Raw genomic sequence first — 25,190 nt, 5'->3', positions numbered from 1 at the left:
TTTTTACAGCCATTTTTCCCTGCTGTGCAGGGGTTTGGCTTTTTCTTGAGGCAATGTTTTTTTTTATGGCCGGATGCCCTTCCTGACGCCAACCCTGGTCGCCTCTTACGACACACAGGGATATGGTACACCTATTCTAACCGGGACATACACCGGGACCAGTACACTGGCACTCATTTCGCCGACCTCGGAAGGATGACAGGCTGAGTCAACCCCCTGGTGTTAATTCAGCAGCCAACGGGGCTTGAACTCAGGACCCTGGGATCCCAAGCCACCATCCTAACCACTAAGCCAACACCAGGCTTCGTGGATCAGGCATTATGTGGCAGCGTTATGCACTCTACCGAGTACCCTTCTAGTTTTCATTCGTGTTTTATTCGTGTTTGCATGTCGTGTTTTGTCCAACCCCCCTGCCCCGTACCCTCCCAGCTTTCCACTGTTATGCCCACACCCTCTCCTTGCTGCTATCCACATTCCTGCACCCTGCCAGCAGCTCCTCCTCCCCTGTCCCTAATTGTATGGACCTCAAACATTTGAGGCCTCCACTCCAGACTTACAGATCTCTCAATCCAGGCCACTGCCAATTAACCAGACATCATTTGTTTAACAGAATCTTTCTTCCCAAAAGACTTCCCTGATTCCTTAGTGCCTTTCCCTGGCTATTGTCTCCTCCAACTTGATAGAACCAAACCTCGTCATGGTGGCCTAGTCATACTGTACATGAAGAACTCCATTTCTCACTGTCTGTTTGCTGCTCTCACATCTCCCAACCCCCAGGAGTACCTTTGGCTGCGACTTTCCATCCGCTCCCACCTGTTGTTTGTCTATCTATTGCACTGTTCTCCAAACAGTGATGACTCCATTTGCATCTCTCTCTCTCAGATAACGTGACCAACTTTTAACCAGTCATCTTAACTCTCTGTTCCGCAAATGTGATGATTTCAATTGTCACCACTCCAATAGACTGGGTGTTGTTACCACTCTCACCAGCCATGGCACTTCAATAAAATACTTCTGTGACTCCATGGGACTTACTCAAACTGTAAATTTTCTGACCCATATTTCTCTCAATGGCAAGTCCTCCTTTCTGGACTTTATTGTCAGGGGCTGTCTGCAGCCTATGATGATCTCCGTGAAGTGTTTAATTCGGCGAATCGGGATGCCCTCTGGAGGATTCTTGGTCTTCGTGGGGTGCCACCAAAACTGATCAATCTGATATCTGCACTCCACTCTGGTACTAAGAGTGCTGTGAGATGTGGTGACACAATCTCTGACTTAATTCCAGTTGTTACTGGAGTTTGTCAGGGGTGTGTACTGGCCCCCACAATTTTCAGCAATTGTGTGGTCTGGGGAGGATGTCAGAGAGATCCGGTGCATCATTTGGGAATGTCAAGACCTCTGACCTTGATTTTGCAGATAATACAGTCGTCCTTGTGGAGACTCTGGATATCCTTTTGGGGGCCCTCGAGGTGCTGAATGAGGAGTCTGAGCTGCTGGGATTACGGGTTTCCTGGGTCAAAAACTAAGATCCAGGCTTTCAATGACATCTTGGATGCTGCTATCTTGTCTGTACCTGTTTGTGGCGAGGGTGTTGAGGTCACGGAGAGATTCACTTTCCTTGGCAGTGATATTCATGTCTCTGCTGGCTGTGAGCCAGAGTTCAATAGACATTTGGGTCGGACCTCGGTAGTCATGGATTCATTGGATCATGGGGTGTGGTGCTGTCGGTACCTATGCGGGAGGACGAAAGTCTAAGTCTTTAGGTCCTAGGTGCTTCCAGTCTTGCTCTATGGATGTGAGACTTGGACTCTGACCAGAGATCTGAGATGGCAACTTAATTTCTTTGGTACCAGGTCTCTTCGGAGAATCCTTGGCTGTTGCTAGTCGGACTTTGTGTCCAACAAGCGGTTGCTGAGAGAGACTGAAATGAGATTTGTTACCTGCATAGTGCGTGAGTATCAGCTGTGGCTGTATGGACATGTGGCTCATTTTCCTGAGGCTGATCCTGCTCATCAGCAAATTCTCTCAGTGAGGAAGCCTCGTGAGTGGAGGAGGCTAATGGGCCGATCACGTGCCTCGTGGTTGCAGCAGATTGATCAGCATCTCAAGGAGATGGGGATAGGCCAGGCATCTGCCTGGGGGATGGCCAGACGGAGGCCCCTGGAGTACTGGCGGAAAGTGGATGCAGCAATGCATTGCTCCGGCGCATGCTCCCATACCTGACCTGACCTTATGACAAACTTCCCCACTAATATCTTCTGCTCTTCCTCTGCTCCAATTGGTTCATGTAATCATGTGCTTGTGAAGGTCAACATCTCTGTAACTATTCCCAGAGAACAGCCTCAGTGCCAGTGAGTCTGGCAGTTCATGAAGTTAAACTGGCAGGGACTGCCAGTAGCCACTGCACTACAGAACTAGTTTCCTATATCTATCACTCCTGGTATTAATTCAACCTGGGAATTCTTCCACACCCCCCCCTCCCACCCATGGAACACTGAATCCTTTGGTGAGGCAGTTTCCTTAAAACAACTTGTCTTCTCCGCATGGAAGGAAAAGCCAACTGAAGATAACCTCAGATCATTCTACAAAGCCCATAACAAGAGATTCCACTCTCAGGAGAGTCAGAACACAACTTCTGTCCAACCTCAAGTTTGAACTTTCAAACTTGTCTCCCTCCTGTAAAACTAGTCTCCTTGTTACCTACGCCACCGGAGGTGGACAGAGGCTATGTTTTCACGCCTGTCTGTCTGTCTGTCTGTCTGTCTGTCTGTCCGTTTAGTTTTGTTTGTTTGTTTGTCTGTGAGCAGGAAATCTAAAAAAAGCTGTGGATGTATACAGACAAAATTTGGTGGAGAGGTCGGGTGTCTGAAAAGGATGAAATGGATCCCAAGAATTTTAATATTTTAAAGTGATTCTTCACCACTGAGAGATAGGGCCAAAAACAATATACAGCATGATCTTTCAAAAAGTTGTGTACGAGTTATAAAAAAAAGTCTTCCCTCACTTCAAATAGCACTACAGCAGACTTTGCTTGTGTCCAAATGCCTCAATTCTCTGTTTGCTTCCAAATGTTGTGCTCCTCACCCTATGCTCTGTGTACCCTCCTTAACCTGTCACACCCAACTGCTCCAGGACTCTGTGTATTTTGTACTTGAAAAGGTAGAGAAGTTTGTTGCATTCTTCAACTCTGATTCTGCAACTGGAGGAGATCGCATCAGCTCACATATCCTAAAAACTAGCTCTGCTCTCCTTGCACATCCTCTTTCTGCTCTGTTCATCCTATCATTTGCCTTCATTCACCTTCCATCTGCTTGGAAGTCAGCCAACATCACCACATTATATTAACTAGAAGGGCACTCGGTGGAGCGCATACCTCCACCACGTAATGCCTGATCCACGAGAACATATCAGGCCCAATACATTTTTGAAATATCATGCCATACAGTACCATATGGTTTTGGCCCTATCTCTCAATGGTGAAGAATCACTTTAAAAATTAAATAATTCTCGTATCCAGATTTGGATTCGGATCTAAACCAAAATCAAATCAATCTCTCCTTGTGACACACCCAACCGGTCCACCAAGTTTCATCCAAATCCGTCCACAACTTTTTGAGATATGATGCTATACTGTATATCGGTTTCGCCCTCTCTCAATGGTGAAGAATCACTTAAAAAAATTATCATATCCCGATCCGAATCCGGATCTTCTCCAAAATTGAATAAATTCTTCCTTGTCGCACAACCAACGTGTCCACTAAGTTTCATCCGAATCCATCCACAACTTTTTGAGATATCGTGTTATATATCGTTTTTGGCTCCATCTCTCAATGATGAAGAATCACTTAAAAAAATTAGAGTGGTCGTATCCGGATCTTCACCAAAATCTAATCGGTTCGTCCTTGTCACACACCGAACCTGTCCACAAAATTTCATCCGGATCCGTCCACAACTTTTTGAGATATCCTGTACACAAACAGAAAGGGGTGAAAACACAACTTCCTTCACCTTTGGTAGCAGAGGGAATAAAGTACAAAAACCTTAACTACAGACCAATCAGTGTACTTCCAATCATCAGCAAGGTCATGTAATATAAAACATCACAGTGGGAATCAAATCCTTTTCTTCTGCATTGGCCTGATCTCTGACCATCAGTTCGGATTCAGATGAGATCACTCCACCTTGGACATGCTTTTGCTCGTCTTCAATGTCGGAGATGAGATTAGGGCCATCTCTCGAGGCATCAGCCTCGAGCGATCAGTGCAGTCTGAACCCCTCCCTGCTCTCCAATCTCTCTGCCTGTGGCATCCAATGCAAACTCCACACTTGACTTTCTGATTTCTTTCATTCTGGTAGCCAACGTGTGGCTCTCAATTCGATCTTTTCATCTCCTCCCCCGGTCAAGGCTTGAGTGCCATAAGGCAGTGTTCTGTGGCCCCATCCTATTCCTAATCTTTATCAGCGATCAGTCACTAAAACTCCTGGGTCTCACTATCAGCCATGATCTTTCTTGGTCAAACCACACCAGTTGACTGTAAGCCTGGTGTTGGGTTAGTGGTTAGAGTGGCTGGCTTGGGATTTTAGGGTCCTGAGTTTGAGTCTCGTTTGCCACTAAATTAACATCAGGTGGAGTTGACTCAGTCTGTCATCCTTCTGAAGTCGGCGAAATAAATAACAGTGTACTGGTAGAGGGGCACAGCATCAGTGGCACAGCCGCACTTCCAAGAAATTATAACTACCTGGCAGCCAAGCTGCCATACACCAGAAAAGAACAGAACCAGTTGGCCTCAAAAGTCAGTTACTGACTGGGCATCCTCATCGTGTAAAGTTATTACTTGGCACACCTGAATTCCGATCCATCTACAAAGCTTTCATCTGCAGCTTGATGGAATACTGCTCTCCCCTCTGGGCCAGCTCCCCTGCCTCACATCTTGCTGAGTGTGATGTCCTAGAAACCAAGGCCTTGAAGATTATTGGAATCTCCCGCACTGAAGCTGAGTCTATGGGTCGGCGGTCTCTCTGTCTTCTACGGCCTCCTTTCTGATCATGCATCCTCTGCTCTTTCCGTGCATTGCCCCCCCCTCCCCAGGTTTCTGCAAGGCACACACAGTCCACCAGCAACACCTCCTGGTGAAACTCCCAAAATCAAGAATCACTGTTCACCTCCACTTATTAGTTCGTCTTTTCTTCCGCCTGTGGAATCAACTTCCACATTCTCTTCAATCTCATTCTTACCTCCACGTCTTCAAGACAGCTGTTTACCACAATATCAGATCATCCCTCCCCCCCCCCCCGCCAACCCCTTTCCATCCAAAACCATGATCCTTTCTAACCCTGTTAACGGTCACCAAGCCCACCTCTTTCCAACTTCTCTATTTTTCCTTTCTGAGAGTTTGCTTCTGTATCCATCTTGTCCACTGCCTGTGTCCTCCCTAATCATCATTCTTCCCCATATCCCTTATTTCTTGAAGCCTCACTATTTTGTCTCCCAACCCTGTTGTGTGTTTGCCCCTCCTTCTGCTCCTCATTTTGTTCTGTTGTGTCCTGATCCGTTCTTTAGATCTACTCCTCCATAATCCTCGACTGCAGAAAAATAAATAATGAATCGATGGGTAGCAGAAACAAGGATCGGCAGAAACAGTGTATCCTCCATGCTGCAAGCTAGCCAGCAATTGTATGCAGCCTGTGGCTGCTGGTCGCATCACTTTCTGGGGCCACAGCTGTGCCACTGATGCAGTGCCCTATATTACCAGTACATTGGTACTCATTTTGCCAACTTCAGAAGGATGACAAGCTGAGTCAACCGCACTTGGTGTTAATTCAACAGCCACCTGGGGCTCAAACTCAAGATCCTAAGATCTTAAGCCAGCCACCCTAACCGTTAAGCCACCACCAGGCTTTCCGTGTCGCTGTGTACTCTACATTTTACTACGTGGCAGATAGAAGGATCCTGTGGAAATCAGCTTATACCCTCTGGTTGAACTTGCTTGTTCTCTATAGGGTAAATCGCACAAAATGGGATTACATTTTTCTCTTCTTCATCATTATGTAAGCTTTTTCGATACTTCAGCAACATGGCTGCCATGAAGGAATGTTTGAACCTCTTGAGTCTGAGTTGAGGAAAATGAAGGAGTTGTAATTACAGTGCACACTGGAAAGCAGCGTGTGCTTTACGAGAAACTTTGGACGATGCTTCTGTTGCGACATTTTGTAGTAGTGGGGCAACTTAGCATAACAATTGTTCATTTTGTGAGGAAAGCACCAAATTTGGCACACTAGTAACCTAACATATTATGAACAGATTTGGATATTGGGCCATCTCAAATTCAGCGGCTGATGGCTGTGGCAGCCATTTTCCAAAATGGCCGCTAGCAGTTACTATAATTTCACTCTAACATTGGTTTGAACATTTATTAAAAGCTGAATTAAGAAAAACATAAGCTGTGGCCACCTCAAGTTTAAAGATAGCCACCATTTTACAAGATGGCTGCTAATTATTTGTTGTACCGGACGACTATCTCGCTCATAGAGATTGGTTGTTGAGAATGGTGGCAAACGAATCGTGGGCTGCGTCTGATTGATATGAATACCAACATCGCTTATGTAAAGTCAGTGGTTGTTGAGAATGGTTGCAAATGAATCATGGGCTGCGTCTCATTCATATGAATACCGACATCTCACTCGTATAAATTGATCGAGAGATGTCTGATTTAAATGTTCTGAATAAGTGACACAGTCTGCTCTGTTAATATTCTCTCAATTTTGTGAGCACTCTCCCTCTCTCACACACACACACACACACACACACACACACACACACACACACACACACACACACACACACACACACACACACACACACACACACACACACACACACACACACACACACACACACACACAGCTGTGCATTCAAGTGCGGCCTTTTTGCACTTGCACGATACTAGCTCATAGCAGGTGTGGGCTGCTTTGGGTAGCTTCGTCCAGTGTGGCTCGTACACCCCCTCGTCATTCTTGACCCAGCCCCAGCTGGATGGAGGAGGCAGTTCTGGCATTGGTAGCAGTGTTTGACCCCACACATGGCCTCCTTAGTAGGCCGCCCTCTTCACATGCTCCTCCAGAGCTGCCTTGGTTGGCAGGTTTAGCTGCATGTTGTTCTTCTTCGCGAAGAGTTTCTGAACCACGAAGTGCTGGTTCTGTCATAGAGCAACATGACGAACTTCTCGATGGTGTGCATGTCATCGTCTGGTATGCCACTTGGTGCAGAGGATAACTTCAGCAGTGCATCTCTAAGTTCTGGCAGAATGGTCCAGATTGTCCAAGTAGTCTTCTTACCATGTCCAGCAAAGCTAGATACAGTGTCACACCCAGTCAGAGCGTGAAACATTGGGAGTGCCTGTGCCTTCTCTGGTCCTAGGCCAGCTGCTATTTTGTGGGCTGCCAGGTACCAAAAACTCTTCCCAGTGCCAAATGCTAGCCACAGTTCATCTTCTGGTTGCAGTCCCTGGGCCACTGACACAGCCAACACCACAACATCGGTGTCAACTGTCTTGATCCGTATGTTGTGGTGACCATGGTTGGCTGCATGGGATGCATGCAACTACATTCGACTGTCAGCTTCTTCCTGGCTGCATGGGGCGAGCAAGGCCAGGTCTTGCAGCGGTGGCTTGCTCAGGACTGCCTCTCCAACAGTGATAACCAGCTGCTTGTCATCCTGGTCAAACCACCTGAAGATAGCTTCTGATAGGAACTTGAACAGCTCGGTCTTGTTGGTGTCCACTCGGACGAAGTTCTGCCAGTTTCCAGGTATAACTGCTGCTCCGACCACGCGTCTACGCACTCCTTTTCCACGATCTTGCACTGCCTTTCAATGAATCAGCAACGTAGCGGTCCCAAACCAGGTCCAGGCGTGACACAGTCTGAAGCTTTGTTGACAGGTACGGTATGAAGACATCCTGGGCATAGTCATCAAAGTTCTTGGCTACCGCAGGCTTCAGCATCTGGACAATGACTGCCCCATCAAGAACTAAGCTGGTGGTATCAGGAGCCTCTGATTGGGCATTGGAGAACTCTTCAAAGCATTTGAGAAGATTACTCTTCGTACCTAGACGGAGACTTTCTCCATCGGAGAGAGCTAGAGGACACACTTGATTCTCATGACGAAAGAACTCTTCAAGGTTTCCATCCCTCGTCTGGCAACCGATGTAGAGCCGTGAGAAAAGTGCCACCTCGTTCCGGAGAGAGGCCAGCTGCTGTTTCCCTTTGCTCACACTTCTCGGGGTGGAAGTGCTCAACACCTTCAGCTTGTTCCGATGAATTGCATCATCAATTGGCTTGGTCCTTTCCACCAGGCATTCTCTGCTGAAAGCCTGGAACTGCTCTTGGCCAATCTTCTTCACATTCCTGACATTCTCAACTGCAGCAGGACCTGCAATTTCCTTTGTGTCAAGGACAACCAGATCCATGCTCTCTTCCTCAAAGGGGTTGCCAAGCTCTTCTATGACGCTCACAAGGGCACGGACATCCTTGGCGAAAGAGGTTTGCACACTTGGTGTCTGGTCATGATGACGTGTGTCCTCTCGCCTCCCCCAGTGTTAACGGCGATCTTGGAACTCTTCTATGGCCCTGGCAACTTCTGGCCCAGCAATCATCCAACGCCGCAGGGCACTTGGGTTATCAGTGAGGCCGACTGCTCCACCATCTCCTTTGATGTATGCGTTGTTCTGTTCATGTGCCTGGTCGATTGGGATCGAAGAGAACACGTTCTTCGTCTTCTGTACAGTAAAGTTGCCAGCCATAAATTCTCTAGCTACATCTGGTGCTTCATTGGGAGTGCAATCATGTCCCTCAGGTGAACAGGGATCCACCTGGCATAGTGAGTGTGGTCTAAGGCATGGAACCATGGGACCAGTTCGGTCACGGCATCAAGGTACATCGTGAATGAAGCCTGCCGCAATGAACGCACGTAGACCAGCACCAACATCTCTAGTTCCAGCACAGTTGCCCAGTACTGAAAGTTGGGAATGTCTTCTCCTCTCTGGTGACACCATTCTTCGAACTCAGGCAGGTCTTCTGCATCCTCAAAATACGTCATACAGTGGCGTTCATACGCACGGTGTTGCAGGATGTGCAGTGCCGCTGCAGTGATTTGATGAGCTCTTCTTGTGCGGGTGACGTGGGCAGCTTGCAGGAAGGAGTCGGCTGTCCCTGGCGTTGCAATCTCAGCTTGCATCAAGGCCTGTACCCAGCCACTTCCTCGCAGCCAGTCGTCCAGCGTCTTCAGGGCGGCCATCTCGATGTGGAGCCCACCAAACATCACTACCATCTTTTCTTCACCATACTTCTCTGGCCACTTCCACTGAATCTGCTTTGCCAAGGCAAACAGTGGCTGGTCCAAGGTGACGGCAGGTGTCTGGCCAGGATGCACATGTTCTACAGCATTCTTCAACACATCCATGGAGTGCCGGATCATGGCCACTGTGTGGGCACTGTCAAGGAACAGTGGAAGCAGGGTGGTGGGGCTGATGGTTCGAGGTAACGGCGGCTAGCGACTGGCATGAAACGCTGACCACGATATGTTCTCGTATGTCCCAGTGTTGTCCTCTAGGAGCCGCCTTGCATGCTCTAGCCACAGGTATTCCTCCTCAGTCTGCTCCTTGAAGTCATTTCTGGTCAAGGACACCACTCTAGTAGCTGGAACAGACAGGTTTTCATGCTGGTAATGACTGGGGGCACATCAGTATAGTAGTGTGGCAAGTTGCCGACCATCTTCGAGCTAGCATCTCTAGATCCACCAACGATTACAATGCTTCGGTCCACTCCTTCGCCAGTGAAAGATGGGTGCTGGAGGAGGGAGATGGCTGTACCATGGAAGGACTCTTTCGCTGTCGTTGAACTGGGATTGTGGTCGATATTGTCAATGGCTGATGTTGTGAAGACATTGCTGCGCATCTTTGGGGGGCAGACCACTTGTTCTTTGTGAAACTGTTGGCAGGCACTGTTCCCCATCTGAGCCGAGAGCTCGAGAACACGGGCATATGAGATGCTCATGCCCAGGTGTGACAACCTGTCTACTAACTCCCTCTTTCGTGTGTGAGCATGCAACATCATCCCTACGTATGTGGGAACTGGGGTGTCCTGTGCAGCACTGTGCCTGGCAGTTACGGGTCCTGTGATGTGCCCGGTTGTGCTTGATGCAGTTAAACTTCAGCATCTGGGCAATGGCAAGTGCTGCTGGGGTTGTGTCTGCCATCTGATCCTTAATGCTTGGACCCTCTAGGACCATGCTCACCAGGGCAAGCAGCAGTGATGGCACAGATTCTCCTTGGCATCCTTCAGGGAATCCGTTGAAGGGCTCAGCTTCTTCAAACATGTGGCGGCGCACGGTCTGTGCAGCACGTGCAAGATGGACCACATCATTATCACTATCCAGATCACAGGCTTTGATGAGAGCAGCCCCAACGTCTTCTTAAAATACCAGCAGAACGACTCTCCCCTTTGTGTGTGCGCGCATGTCAGGGAACTGGGTAAGGAGTCTCTGCCTCAGTCGTGTGGAGTGGACCCTTGTGTTGAGCTTAACCCCTAGCTGTTCCATTCTGGACTGATAGAGCTCTACGAGATTAGCTAACTTGAACACCGGTGCTGTCTCCTCATCTAGCCTAGCTTCTTCTATATTGAGGACCAGTTCGGCGAAGACAATACGTGATACTTCTCGCTCCTTGTCTTTGTACTTGTGTCCCTCAGACTGGGCCTTTCTAACACGGTTGTGCAGCACTGATAAGCACTTCTTATGGTACTTGGCGTCCTGGGCGACCATGTTCCCGGCACTGAGTCGGCCGAGCAGTTCTGTGTCTTCAAGAATGGCTGCCAGTCTCGAACTTTACTGTCCATTTGAAATGTTGCAACTTCGTGAACACCATCGGTTCCTGCAGGTTGTCTGCAGAAGAAACACTGGGCTTATTGGGCCTTCTCTGTACTGGATGATCTTGAATGAAATCTGGTGCGTTTGCATGCATCTGGTACATCATGGATCTCTCCTTCTGTCATGAGTGTTCGCTTTTCTGCCCTTTGCAATTTTGTTTTGTTATATATGAGCTTGCAAGTTTGATGGTACAAAGCATTGTTTGCAACCATGGCCGCTTCAATGCCATACCCTTCGTTGAGTCTTTCCAACTGAAGTGTTCCTGGAAGTTGTCTAAGCTCACTGAATCTGATCAAATTGGCTGTGAGTGAACTGTACCCACTCCCAGAGTCTTTTCGCTTGGACTGTGAAGGACATGTCAGAGACTCTGCTTTGTCCTCTTGGCAAATGATACACAGCTTCCAGTTAGTCTGAGTTGGGTGCGTTGATGTTGATGGGACAGGACGCTCAAGGCCAACCAATTGGAAGCTCTTGGACATGGTCAAGTTGTTCAATGTTACACGAGGTATCTTCTGCTCACCAGCAACCACCACCATCGGGATCTGCAATGACACAATGTAGGATAAATTAGTTATGAGTTAAACCGGTTTTCTCCTCGCCCATAGTCATAAATATTATTGCCACTTGTAAAATCTTCTACAGACGCTGGTGACGGCACATAGACAATTCACACCCATCATCTGAGTTACATGGCTTCATTCCAAATACGACCGAATTCATCCATATTTATGTTACTTTGAGCCGATGTGCTGAGATGTGTTGCGATTGACTGTAAGAGTCAATAAAAACGCAGTTTCAGAAAACGGAAGGGTTACTCAACAAACTGACCAAAACAAATTAGCTTAGCCATGAAAATGGAAACTAGAATGGAAAACTACTTACAAATGGTTTGGCATTGCCGTCAATCGAACGAAGATAACCCGAAAACTAACGAGTTATCATGGTAAAGATATCTCGCCAACACGCCGGTACGAAGAGAGACCTTCCTCACTCAGTTGCAAACTGGAACTGGCGGCGTGAAGGCAGAACGGAAATACATGCAGAACCTCGTAACCCGGTAATCCATGACTGAGATAATCCTATGACCAAACTGCATCCCGCAAACCAAACTCAACTTGATGAACTATGGTTAACAATGGGATAGCATTGAGAACTCTATGGGCACAAAACAAAATAACAATGAATTGAGTCAACAACTGTAAGCTGGCAACTCAACTGTGCGCGATTCTGGGGTCAATATGCACGCACACCACTTCTACTACCATGTGCCAAGCCAATAGTGCTATGAATGTTTATCATTGGTTTTCATTCAGAATCTGTGTCTTAATAAGACTAATTAGTCCAGTTTAACTTTTTTTTCTCAACCAAATCAAATTGTTACTTTCTTTGACCATTATTGGACCTTTATTAGTAAATAAACTTTCACTATCAACCTGCATTCCTCTCCAGTAAAGCAGATATGTGTCATAGCAGTAACCACTGGCGGCCATTTTGAAAAATGGCTGCCACAGCCATCAGTGGCTGAATTTGAGATGGCCCAATATCCAAATCTGTTCATAATATGATAGGCTACTAGTGTGTCAAATTTGGTGCTTTCCTCACAAAATGCACAATTGTTATGTTATATTTAGCTAAGTTGCCTCACTATAGTACTGAGTTAACTATTAAAGTTACAATAGTACGATTCTAGTGAAATTTTTTTTGCTGGGCAACACTCCATTCCTGTCTTTAATGCAGTACTATCCTGCGAACCCTTGCATCTACCAATATGACATCACACCTTGCCATTACTCACTGCTATGCCATAAAAGATGGTTCATCATTGTCCTCTCTCCTGTCCTCGCCTTGATCCTGTTCCTGGTTTACATTTATGACTGCTCAAACTCTGAAAAACCCTCTATGTAACTTTGCAGATGGCGCCACTGGATGCTGGAAAATCTTTCCAACCAATGACTTCACCTGAATCATTGTTCACTTATCTGGATAAAATAATACACTGGTCATTCACCTGGAATATGCCATTCAATGCTTCTGAGTGAAAAGCACTTATTTGGTCTCTGCATAAAGACTGCTGGCTGGCTCTCCACTTCTTCTATCAACCTGGCAGAGGTCTTTGGAGCTCTTTGGGCCACCAATCTGCCATGATCTTTCCTGGACCCAGAGTTCATATGTAATCTACCCTCCAGGATAGAGATTCACTTCACAGAGCTAAATAATCTTCTGGCCTCTCTCAGCTCCAAATAAACAATAGGCCTCTCTCAGCTCCATGCTATTCACAGTGCCATGGAGTATGGCTCTACTTTTGGGTCTGGTGCCACCAGATCACACCTTATGCCCCTAGGCCTAGAGGCAGTGAAATCCAAAGTCCTGAGGCTAATCGGTGTGACTCATCAGAAGGTTCAGGTGCACGGCCTTGGTATAAGTCTTTCTGTTCAAGTCCTAACAACCTTGGAACCATGTTGTTCACTCTTTGCTGAACCCCCTTTGATCCAGTAATATCCCATTGACAGTAAATAACCAAAACTGAATGCAGTATCTATATGTGTTTTAACAAAATGTTTATACAATGCCAACATTATAACCAAATTATATTCACTTGCTTATTTCTACCTCACACTCAGACTTTAACTACTTTAGTTGTCCTTTCATTGATTCCTCTGTGGTCTCTTTCTTGATTCTGCATACTGCAAAATTTCTCCCTTCGTTTGAACAAACCCCATTTACTGTTTCTTTTCCCAATTCCCATTGTTTTCTTCCAAATATTTGCAGCCATTTCCCCTAAGACACCCAAACTTTCATGCATCTGTTCTTTTCTTTGAAGCTCTTTGCCTTACTGCCCATTGAGGTGTCATTTGCAAAGTTGATAACCCATTCACCTGTCTTAATTTAGATTGCTTAATTAAATGACAAAAAGTAATGGACCATGCAGTATGTAGACTAGTTGGTATGAACCATAGTCTAGATTACTCACACTTTCCTTTGTGACCATTTACTACCGCTTTCGTATTCCTTTTCCTCAGCCAATTTTAAACTTATCCTGTGGGCTTACCTCTTCTATCACTTGCTCCCCCCTTATGTAGCAGCTTTCTATGAGAGAAACCTCAATGAAACTTTTCCTAACCCTCCACAAAAACCTGAATATTTAATCATCTTCCTTAACCACCTCTTGATGAAGTTTGCTTGTTCTTTAGTCCAAAATGCAATGACTCTTGCAAGTTTCAGCAGAAAAAAGTAATTCACCCACATTCCTTTTAATTTTACAAGTGTGAATATCTATCTGCAATCTGCGTCAAAAGATATACCGATCGGCTTCACCGCAAGGGAGCCTGCCTTTTGATCGTCCTGCTCTTGTTTTTTGCAGTATCATAGTTTTATTCGTTGTCGGCTATGAGCATCCTAAAGTGCTGCCCACATGTGTTTCACATGCAAGCATTTGCTCATCTGGATGCTTGAAGAGAAATCTCTTATCGGGTTTATTCAGCAGGGGCAGCCCATTGACAGCTTCCTCTCTGCAACAGCCTAGAGGTAACCTTAAACCACATGCTCAAAGCAATAAATATTTCTTTCAGCATAGTGGTGTAAGGTTACATCAGCTTGCGTGAATGTCAGAAAAATGGCAACGGAGGTCATCTGTGCCAACTGGCAGTCACCTATGCCAAGCCAGTGATTGAGGAAGATGTTTCTTTCCTATGCTTGCTTCAATCAGAATGTGCTCAAGCAGACCTCAAACCATCGCAATGCATGCAATGTTGACTAATCTGACAAAGACTCGTCAGAGTGGCCGAAAGCAGAGGTGAGCCAAAAGCAGAATTGGCAATATTGACAAGGAGAGGATGAGTGGGTGAATTATTGTGACCTGCTGAGGCTACAGAGGAACGGATAACAGCAGACATACAGCCTGGCATTGATGTTAATACTGAATTTGAATTCTGATCGATACTGAAACGTGTTTTTTTTTTCAATAAATATGAATCTTCTTCCTATTCTTTGCAACAGTCTAACTTAGATCCTTATCTTTTGCCCTCACATTTTATTGCATAAACTATACATCACATCTCAAGATTTTATGCTTTGCCATTTGTGGTTAATAGCAATGTCTCTTCTTCTTCTTTTTTTCTTTTTTTCGTTCTTTGCTTTTTTTTTCTTCTCCATCTTTATACTCCTTTTCCTCACATCGTATTAAGTTGTCTTGTTTATGTTTTTTCCCCCCAATAATTTTAGAATTTGACAATTGTGGTATTTCTTACTATACCCACTTCAAACTGGATGATTTAGATGCACCTCAACCAAATCTTTCTTGCAATTTTAACAATTCTGTCTTTTGTGAATATATTCTCATGCAGCCTTTATTCTCTGAGAAATAAATTTTGTTAAGTTTATGGTACTGCATTTAATTTATTGCTCTTTATATTTGCCTTCATATCAACTTGGAATAAAAAAAATAAAATCTTAATATGTAACGTTCCAGGTTTCTGAATACTTTTGCACCATTAAACGTTATTCAAAATTTTGTATTCATGACTTTTTGTAACATTCAATTGCTATATTTTGTGGCTTTGAAGTTTTCATTTCAAATATATATTTGATTACACCTCTTATTTATTTATTCCACAGAGGGAGCTGGGTGCAACAGCCGTCGAGCTGGCAAGTCGACAAGAAGGGAGTGAGGAGTCCCGCCGTCATCTGGTTGAGCAAAGTCGAGACTTCAAACGCAGTGCCCCGGAGGTGAGAAGTATATTCAGCTAACTTCATGCATTAGTTGAGCAATATTGACATGATGTTAAGATTCAAAGCAGGAAATCTTCAAAAAGTGTAATTGTGGAGGATTTATTTTTATGAACAGAGTTTGTGGCTCCTGGAAGAGTTGGATGGCAAAATCATGAATGTCAACAAAAGAAATGGACGTTGTACAGTTGGCCAAGGGACGTACAGACATACAACACCAGCTCGAGTATAGATATGGTTGAAGGCAGACAAAAGGACCAGTGTTGTTCAAATTATAAGAGATTGTCGGTAGGTAGGTAAGAAAGACAACATGAAATGGTGATTGCTTGCTTTTTTTGAGGATTCAACGGAATTGTACAATAGGAATGACTCAGGCAGGTGATTCCACAGTCTATAAGAGAAAAGCATGACAAAGGAGAGGAGGTGAGTCGAAAGCTTAGACATGAGAAGGGTAACAAGGAATGGATTACTGGATGACTGCTTTTCTTCTGGTGGGGCTTGTAAGAGGAGTGCTTTGAAGTATCAGATTGCTCTTTTCATGTACTTTCCATCAGTGCCTTTTCTTTACCAGTTCACTGAAATAGCAGACAGGGATATCCTACAAATGCCAAATGTTGCTTTCTATAAAGAGGTCATGCTACTAGTGAAATTGTCATGATGTTATCCACACATGGTGTGTCTCAGCCTTAGGCCTATCCTTGGGCTGGGCTCTCACACTGCTCACAGTCGATTCTTCATGGCTTGATGTAGTGAGCCAATAGTGTCCTGTTTCCTTGAATGAATATTTTAAGACTCTGCCACCCAGAACGGAATGTGTGGCCCAACCTGTCTGTTCCTCAGTTTTCCTCCAGGCCCATTTCACAGGCCCAACCACTTTTCCACATCTTTACTTTTGATTTCCTCTTCTTCATTTCCCACAATTTCACTTGGTAATCCAAATGCTCAACATTATTACACCTTTTGTGTGCATTTATTTAAATGTGCCTGAATTATTTAAGGGTTGTATTCATCATTTTGTCATCATGATGAGGTGAAAGCTTGAAAAATCTTTGCATGACATTTTGTCTTCCTGTGCCACCACCCCCTCTACCCCCACCCCCCACACCACTCCATCCCCTCCTTTATGGTCTGTGTGAATGGAAGTGTCTTCTTTCTGTTTTTTAAACATTGATATCACATCAGCTTTTACCAGCATATCTTAAGGTTACCTTTTTTTAAAACTCACTCAAAGCAGAAGTTGCAAATTTTCTCCAATATATTGATGTGTATATTGTGGCAAATTTATAACATTGCCCTAAGATTGTTAATAAAATACATTGGACTTCCTGGAGGAGCTAGATATGACAAAGGATGGAAGATCAGTAAACTGACAACAGATTGTAGGGTAACAATTGAACAAGTGATTTGCAAAAAACATCTGAGTGAGTTGAAAGAGTTGCTTGAAGGAAGCAGCAGTGTTATTGAGCCTGGAAAATATGATCTGTTGGTCGGGGAGAGATGATATAGTGATGGAATGCCTCCTACCAGTAAACATTTGCTCATGGACACTAAAGTTCCCACAGTATCTTTCGAACAGAGTAGGTCATCGTGAGGAGGGACTATGATAAACTTCCACCCTGATCTACAGAATTATATCATCATGATCATTGCTAGGTCTCATTAATGATGCAATCAGCAGAATTAAGAATGAGAGATTTTTGTTTTTCCATGGATTTCCATGTTTTCTGAATGCCTGAGCAATTTTTGAGATTCATGTGAATGACTGGTAATACTATACAAATTATGATACGGCCTTTGCATATAACATTATTGTTACATTTGATTTGTGAAACTTCAGTTTGGCTACTTGAAGCAAAAGTGTTATATAGCATACCTTGCAGTACCTACATTGATGTTTTAGGTGTTTATGCCTTCTCTGTGTGTAAATCGTAAGATGCAATTGTAATTTGCATATTTTTGAACAGCATTATCATGGGTGATGACGTGAGTTGGTGTCAGAACGGTGTCGTAACACCTTTGATTACGTGGTTACATAACTTACTGATCGATGCTGTGCCCCCCCCCCACCCCTTTCTGAAGTGCTTTTTATTGCTTGTGCCACAATTATTAAAAAGCTACCTCATTGTTGCACAACATCATAATTCATCAATAATATATGTGCACTGATAACAATATGATATAAAATAGATACTTTGCTTCCATCATCAGCCTCTTCAGAGAAACAGAGTTAAAGTATGGATGCCACTGTAAACCATATATCTGCCAATGATCCCTTCAAGATACGAAACATAAAAAATAAGAGGTTGAAAAACAAAAGATCAACTCGACCTAAAACAAACTTCCAGGTAAGTGATACGCATATTCAGTTCTGTCTGTTCAACAATAAAAATGGAAAGGCATGTATATAATTGCATGTTAATCCATCCATCCATCCATCCATCCATCCATTGGGACCAGACTGTGCAGAGCGTTGGTGCTGCCTAAGCAGTCTCCTTGGTTCCCAATAGGAACAATCCTGGACAGGTCACCACTCCAACACAGGATACCAGTGAGCTGGTACTCATTTTGCCAACCTCAGAAGGATGACAGGCAGAATCAACCCCACCTGGTATTAATTCAATAGCCAAGGGGGATTTGAACTCAGGATCCTAGGATCCCAAGCACACCACCCTAACCATTAAGTCAACACCAAGCATGGAATTGCATGTGTATAACCAAAAATAATTCCATCTAACAAGGTTATAACTGTGAAAGGAGACAACCCCCCTTTTCATGCTCTGCCCCTTGCTATTTTTGTATGAATGTGCTGAACTGTTAACCTAATAAGTTTACCAAGTTGAAATCCACGTATTTGTAGCTTTTGCAACTTCCACGAAAAATGTATTATTTTACAGTATTTTAGGCCTTTTTTCAAACTGTAGCTCTCCGGTGCCTGCAAACGAAATTCTTAATTGAATCCTGGTGAAATATGCTACCTTCTTAAAGGATAAACTCCAGAAGGTGATTCCATTGTTGAAAGAAAAGAGGGACAAAGGAGTACAGGTGAGTAGGAAACTTAGACTCAAGGAGCATATTAAGTGTTAGCTTCTGGATGAATGGCCAACCTAGTGGGGATTGGTAGAGGTTTAGGACAGAGAAGACAAGAGGGGCAAGGCTGGAATAAAGAGGTCAGGGGATCAGAGGCCACAAACCTATCCAAGGTGAGAGTGAAGATCCCTTGCCTTGTTTGAAAAGTTAGTGAAGGGCGATCTATACAAATAAATGTCAGTGTTTGTCCGTTTTGTTAGTCCATCTGTCAGTCCGTCCGTCCGTCCGTCTCCTCCATAACTCCAAAATCATGAAACCTTGTGGCCTCAAACTTTGCATTCATAACAAGAGAACTCCAAGGTGGTGCATGAATGAAAATTGGGTATTTGGGTTAATTTAAACACCCCTTTTGAAGGTAATTTAGGGGTGCTCATCACGAAAAACCAAAATAAGCCTTACAAAGATGGTGGCTTGCCATCTTGGTCAGCCCTCTGTCAGCTCACAAGAGTCTTAAGCTGCCATTTTTTGGCCTTCTCAACAATGCCTTGATTTGGAATAGGCCGCAACAATTTCTTAATGATAAAGTTTTTTTTCACTTTCCTTACTTATATCATCGAATGCCTGATCATCCATCATACCTACAAATCGCTGGATACATTGCAATGCTTATAAACGCCCATAGACACCAGCGTTTGTGACTTTATTTAATTTCTGCACATGCAATAACCTCTACAATCTCTTAAACTAAGCCAAATTACAAAATTAGAGCTGCAGAAATGAACTTAGCAGCAATTCCGACTGCTAAAAAAATGTTCATTTGTCTAATTCGGACATATTTGACCTTTCGGGCGTCTCCGGGAGGAGTTTAATATGATGGATGGGCGATCGCTAATCGCTTGCCAAGCCAGCTATTTCTTATCAACCGTTTCATTGGAGTGCTTCCTTGAGTGCTTAAGCCACTTGGCAAGTGCTCTACAATATTGGGCCACTCGTCTGTGTTTCGCCCCGTGTTGTTCTGTGGTGTGTCGGGCAGTAGATGGCTTGCTGAAAATGTGCAATTTTAGTTTACACCAAGTTTCCCCTTTTGGAATGATCTTCTTTTATGATACGACTCATCACTTAGGCATCTGGTAGATAAATCTAAAAAAAAATAAAAATTAAACGTTTCCTTTTTAAAAGTTTCTTCAACCGTTTCATTGGAGTGCTTGGTTAAGCAACTTGGCGAGTGCTCTTCAAGTTTCGATGGGGACACCGCGGTTCGATCCCGGAGTTAGGAAGGAAAAACAAATTAAATGATTACAATGAGTAAAAAATATTTGCACTTGTTACAAAGCAATGAATCGCCACATCACGGCAGGACAGCCGAGAGGTACGCACACTCGCTCTAAGCTGTCTAGCTTGGGTTTGAACCCAGACTCAGATATAAGCTGTTATCCCGGTGTTTCACAGGCAGGGTGATTCATCAATGTGTGTGCCATCTCTCAGATGGATGTTAAACTGGGCATCACATCTGCTGGAATCCCCCCTCTCCTCTCCTCCTCCCCCCTCCGCACTCTCCCCTCCCCTCTACCTCCCCCTCCCCTCTATCCTCTCTCCCTCCCTCACCCCTCTGCCTCACTCACCCCTATCTACCCCTGTCCCTCTCTCACACTCTTGTCCCTCTCTCCGACCCCCCCTCTCTCTCTCTCACTCTCTGACCCCTCCCCTCTACCACCCCTCCCCCTCCCCCTGCTCACCCACTTTCCCCCTCTGTTGAGAACACTATTAAGGAATGACAGTTTTGTTTTGAATTTAAAACTGCTTCCCCATAGGTTAGCATGTACGACTCAGATTCGGAGTGAGCTGACCGGAGCGGTTGAAAGGTCATTGCATGTGCGAGCATGCATGCATGCATGCAGGCAGGTCTTTGCCAGGGAGAAGGCGTGGGTTTTAAATACTCCCGCCCGGTTTTATATGGTAGAAATTCTGTGCCAGGTGGAAGAACCCTGTGGTTAAAAAGAAAATGTTGCTGTTTGGGTACTTTTTATCACCTTTCCCTTCTCCCTTGTGCTGCCTTCCCCTCCCATTATGCTGTCTTCCCCTTGCCCTCACACTGCCTTCCCTTCCCATTATGTTGCCTACCCTCCATTTCCCTGCACGCTTACCTCCCCCGAAAATCCCTCCCCTCTCCACCCACATGGACATCTCCCGGCGGTCTCCGCTTGCTGTGTTGACGTGCTGTTTTAACCCCCCCCCCCCACCCAACTTCTCCACAAGTCCCATTACCAAGTGCAAGTTGAGAACCCCTCCCCTCATGCTTTCCTCCTCCCAAACCCCTTCCCTTCCCCACTTCCCCCATCCTCCTCAATCCCACCCCTCAACCCTTCCTCGCTCTTCTCCCCTTCCAAGCGCCACCCTTCCTCACCTCTCCTAGCTCCCCCACCCATCATCCCTTCTTACTTCCTTCTCCCTCCCTTCTCTTCCCTTCCATCCCTCCTCTCTCCCTCCTCTATCCTTCCCCTCCCTCCCCTTCCACATCTCTCCCACCCCTCCTTCTTACTCCTCTTAATATTCCCATCAGTGAAGTGACGGGGTGTATTTGCTTGTATATAGTAACGCTTATTTTGTTCATACAGTGCAGCATTAAGGCAATAATTTTATTATCTCTAAAATGGTGCCTTTAAAAACAGTTTATCAGGGTATTTTGGTTTTGAAACTGTACACTTATTTATGCCTGTACACTTTTTTTTGTAGACATAGTCGAGGCTTGTGGAAGAGCTAGTACACTGAATGGATCAGGACTTAACAGACAACCACAGGAAGCAAAATACACATGCAGGGAGAAGGAAACTCCAAAGAATAAATGGAAAATTATGAGGAACTTGAGTGGGGTTAAGGAGAGTAGAAAAGCTAATGGTTTTGGATTGGGGACGATGTGAGATGGTGGTAAACAGCTGTCTTGAAGACCTGTAGGAAAGCATGAGATTGGAGAGGATGTGAAAGTTGATTCCACAGGTGGGGAAAAAAGAAGAACAAATGACTGGAGGTGAGCAGTGATCCTGGATTTGGGTAGTTTTACCAGAAGAGGGTTGATGGTGAACCATTTAAGCACTGCAGAAACCTGGGGATTTGGGGTGCGGGGTTGGGGGGGGGTGGGCATGGAAACCCTTGATGCTGTGGAAACCAGGGCTTTCAAGATCATTGGAATATCTAGTGATGAACCTGTCTATGGGCCTATCTCTTCGCCATCGTCGACAGGTCGGTGGTCTCTCTGTCTTCTTGCGCCTCATTTCTGGTTTTGCACCCTCTGCTCTCTCCATGCTCTGTCCCTCCCCCCTTCCCAAGTATCTGCAGTATACATGCAGTCCACCAGAAACCCCTTGCTAGTGAAACTGCCGAAATCCAGAACCACTGCTCACCTCCACTCATTTATTCCTCTCTTTTCCTGCATGTGGAACTGCCTTCCACTCTCTTTACTCTCATTCTTCCCTCCGGGTCTTCAAAATATCTGTTCACCACCATCTCAGGTCATCCCCCTTCCAAAGCCATGATCTTTTCTACACCTGTTAAACCATGCCTACCCCTTACAAAATCTTGTGTACCTATCATGTCAACCCTTATGTTCTCCCCTACCACTCATCATTACCTGCATCCCTTGTTTGTCCATTTCCATCTTCCTTCTCCCTCTGCCCTACTTTTGGTGTTTCCCCTTTCTCCTGCTGTTCCCTTTGTTATGTTGTTCTTTTCTGTTCCGTGTCCTTACTCTTCCATGAGCCTAGACCATGTATTAAAAAAAATAGGAGAGGGTGCAAGATCATAAAGGAGAGGGTAGAAGACAGACAGACCACTGACCTGTCTGCGATGGCTAAGTGATAACCCCATAGACTCAGCTTCAGTGCAGGAGATTTCAACGAAGAGGAGAAAACGAGTATCCACCAATGAAGTGTAATACAAATGGTGCCTGTCGATGATTGGATTCTTCGATGACCATGTGGTACACTTAGCCTTAGATTGACCTCAATATGCCCAAAGTAATCAGACTGTATATTTTGAAGTACTAGTCCTTAATTTTTTTGAAAAGGATCGAATGGAGCAATAATTTTAAAAAAACCTCAGTTATATATAAGAGAGGGTATTGCGTTTGGGTCCGTTTGTTTGTTTGTTTGTCTGTGTCTGTCTGTCTATCTGTCTGTCTGTTTGTTTGTCCGCACAAAACTTTTGTGTTTTTCTCCACAACTGCTTGTCGGATTGAGACGAAATTTTCACCATCGGTGTGATTACTCATGTATAATGTTTTAATTATAATTATGGCATCATAGGTCACGTGATGTGGCAGCCATATTGGAAAAACGGGGAAAATTTGGACCTCCGTATCTCTGAAACCACACCAAGGAAGAAATTGAAACTTGGCAGTTAGCAAGTACTCCTCATGGGGAATAAGGGTGATTTTTCATGATGTCATAGGTGCCTTCATCATGACGTCATAATTGCATGTAGAACGCTACCTCTGATCAGTATGAAAATTTTTGAGGGTCATCTTGGGATAAAATGGTCCACAGAAATTTATTTTGATGATGTCAAAGGTCACGTGATTCGGCATCCATGTTGTTAAAAAAAAAACCTTCAAAAATCTTCTCTGAAGTGGCTGAACAAATCGAGGCAAAACTTTACACATCTAACTGCCTATCCATGAGGAACAAATGCTTCACACATATGACATCGTAGGTCACATGATTTGGCAGCCATATTGGATTTACCCTAAAACCTATAGAAAATCTTTTCTAGAACGGCTGGACAAATCAAGGGGAAACTTCCCACAAATGTTTCCCAAGCCATGGGTGAACAAGTTTGTTCAGGAATAATTGATGTCACATGGTTTGACATCCATATTGGATTGAAGAAAAATATATAATAATGTTTTCTCTGGAACCGCTTAATCAGTCGACGTAAAACTTCACACTTATGATCTACTAGTGATGGGGAATGCATGTTTTAAATTTCAACTTGATCGGACTCATGGTCTGGCAGCCAGAAATATTTAATTTTTTTTGATGTGGGTTATTTTAGTTGTTTTGATTTTTAATTTTTTTTGAATAAGACTCACTTGGCTGTGCCTGGTTGGGTTTCAGGGTAGAGGAGAAGCTGAAATGCGAATCCTATCCAGAAGGAAGTTCCTCCTGATGACTTCATATTTGATTTTTGCGTGTTTGGGTTCCTTCTGATTACTCCAATACAGGACTGTACCTGTTTGGTCTTCCATTTGATTTGAATTTAATTTCTTTTATTCTCATTCTGAATTCAATTGAATAATGAATAAAAAAATTTTTTAAAGTCATGGGTCAGGGTCAGGTGTCCGATCAAAGTGGAGTTCCTCAAAGCGGAATGTCTTGGTACCCGGTCATCATTGCCAGCAGTTATAAAGTGGCAGTTCTAATTATGTCTCTTATTAATTACGTAACACACTAGTATACAAACGCCACACAAAATACACCACACAAAATTACCCAACACACCACACAAAACAAGTCCTGGCGAGGGTCTGCAATCTCTGATTGCTCTTTTTCGTATTACTTTTGTCTTTTGTTATTCCCGCGCTTTCGAAGAAAAGAGGGAATATTGTGATTGTCTCCGCCGTCCATCCGTCCGTACGTCCATCTGTCTTACCCTGTAACTCCTCCTACACTGTTTGAAATAGGAACTTGAAACTTTGGGACATAGTAGATATATGTATGGGGAAGTGCACAACACTTTCGGATTTTTGATATGACCCCTAAGGGCTAGGCCAGAGGGGTTGGGTCAAGGGGGTCGATTAAAAATAAAATAAAAATTGTCTTATAGCTTTTTAAATCAAACATATTCATGAGTTATACATTTAACAACATATTTTTTTAAACACATGATGATCAGAGCGTGCTTGGGGGGTAGGGGTTGCTTTGCGGATAGGGGGTCAAAATAGCTCCTCCTACACCGTTTGAGATAGGAACGTGAAACTTTGGTACATAGTAGATATATGTATGGGGAAGTGCACAACACTGTCGGATTTTTGACATGACCCATAGGGGCCGGGCCAGAGGGGGTGGGGTCATGGGGGCTGATTTTTAAAAAGTGTATTTACCATTGTACATGGTAAATTCTTTAATAGAGAACTTACTTATGTGGCCCCCATGAGTGACAAACAGTCACAGGTTTTACTGGATTTATCTAATTGATTATGAATAATTATTATAATTAATATTATACACAGTTCATTCCTATGATTAAATTGATGCACAGTTCAATATTGCTGGACAGTGTTAAGTTAATGTTTCATGAAATGTTGACATGCTTGCAATGACTTCTGATTTCGTAAACATAGTAAGTGTTTGGTCATAAAGAACATCAAATAGAAAAGAACAGTCAATCCATTTTGCAAGATAAAATTTCACCTAGCGTTAATGGGACAAAGCAGTGCGCGTGGGAATATGCGATGGTGTGTCATCGACAATGTAGTTCTAGTTTTCTTTGTTTCCCTCTCTCTTTTTCTTTGTTTTTATTTTAC

General features: G+C 44.3%; 1 protein-coding gene and 1 pseudogene across 11 annotated transcripts in view; one reads left to right on the top strand and one right to left on the bottom strand.

Annotated features, from left to right (window-relative positions):
• LOC147010889 (homeobox protein cut-like 1) overlaps nt 1–25,190 on the top strand; it is a 379,867-nt gene that overhangs the window by 66,325 nt on the left and 288,352 nt on the right. For all 11 annotated transcript variants that reach the window (XM_085860303.1, XM_085860296.1, XM_085860299.1 and 8 more), the window contains exon 2: nt 15,536–15,646. In XM_085860303.1, coding sequence (XP_085716429.1) covers nt 15,536–15,646 — 111 coding nt within the window. The remainder of the gene's footprint in view (nt 1–15,535; nt 15,647–25,190) is intronic.
• On the bottom strand, nt 5,960–11,457 carry LOC147010891 (uncharacterized; annotated as a pseudogene).

This window comes from Eptatretus burgeri, chromosome 16 (genome assembly GCF_056783735.1).
Source record: "Eptatretus burgeri isolate ZD-2024b chromosome 16, Ebu_testis_v1, whole genome shotgun sequence".
Classification (NCBI taxonomy): Eukaryota; Metazoa; Chordata; class Myxini; order Myxiniformes; family Myxinidae; genus Eptatretus; species Eptatretus burgeri.
This window is presented reverse-complemented; position numbering and strand designations above follow the sequence as displayed.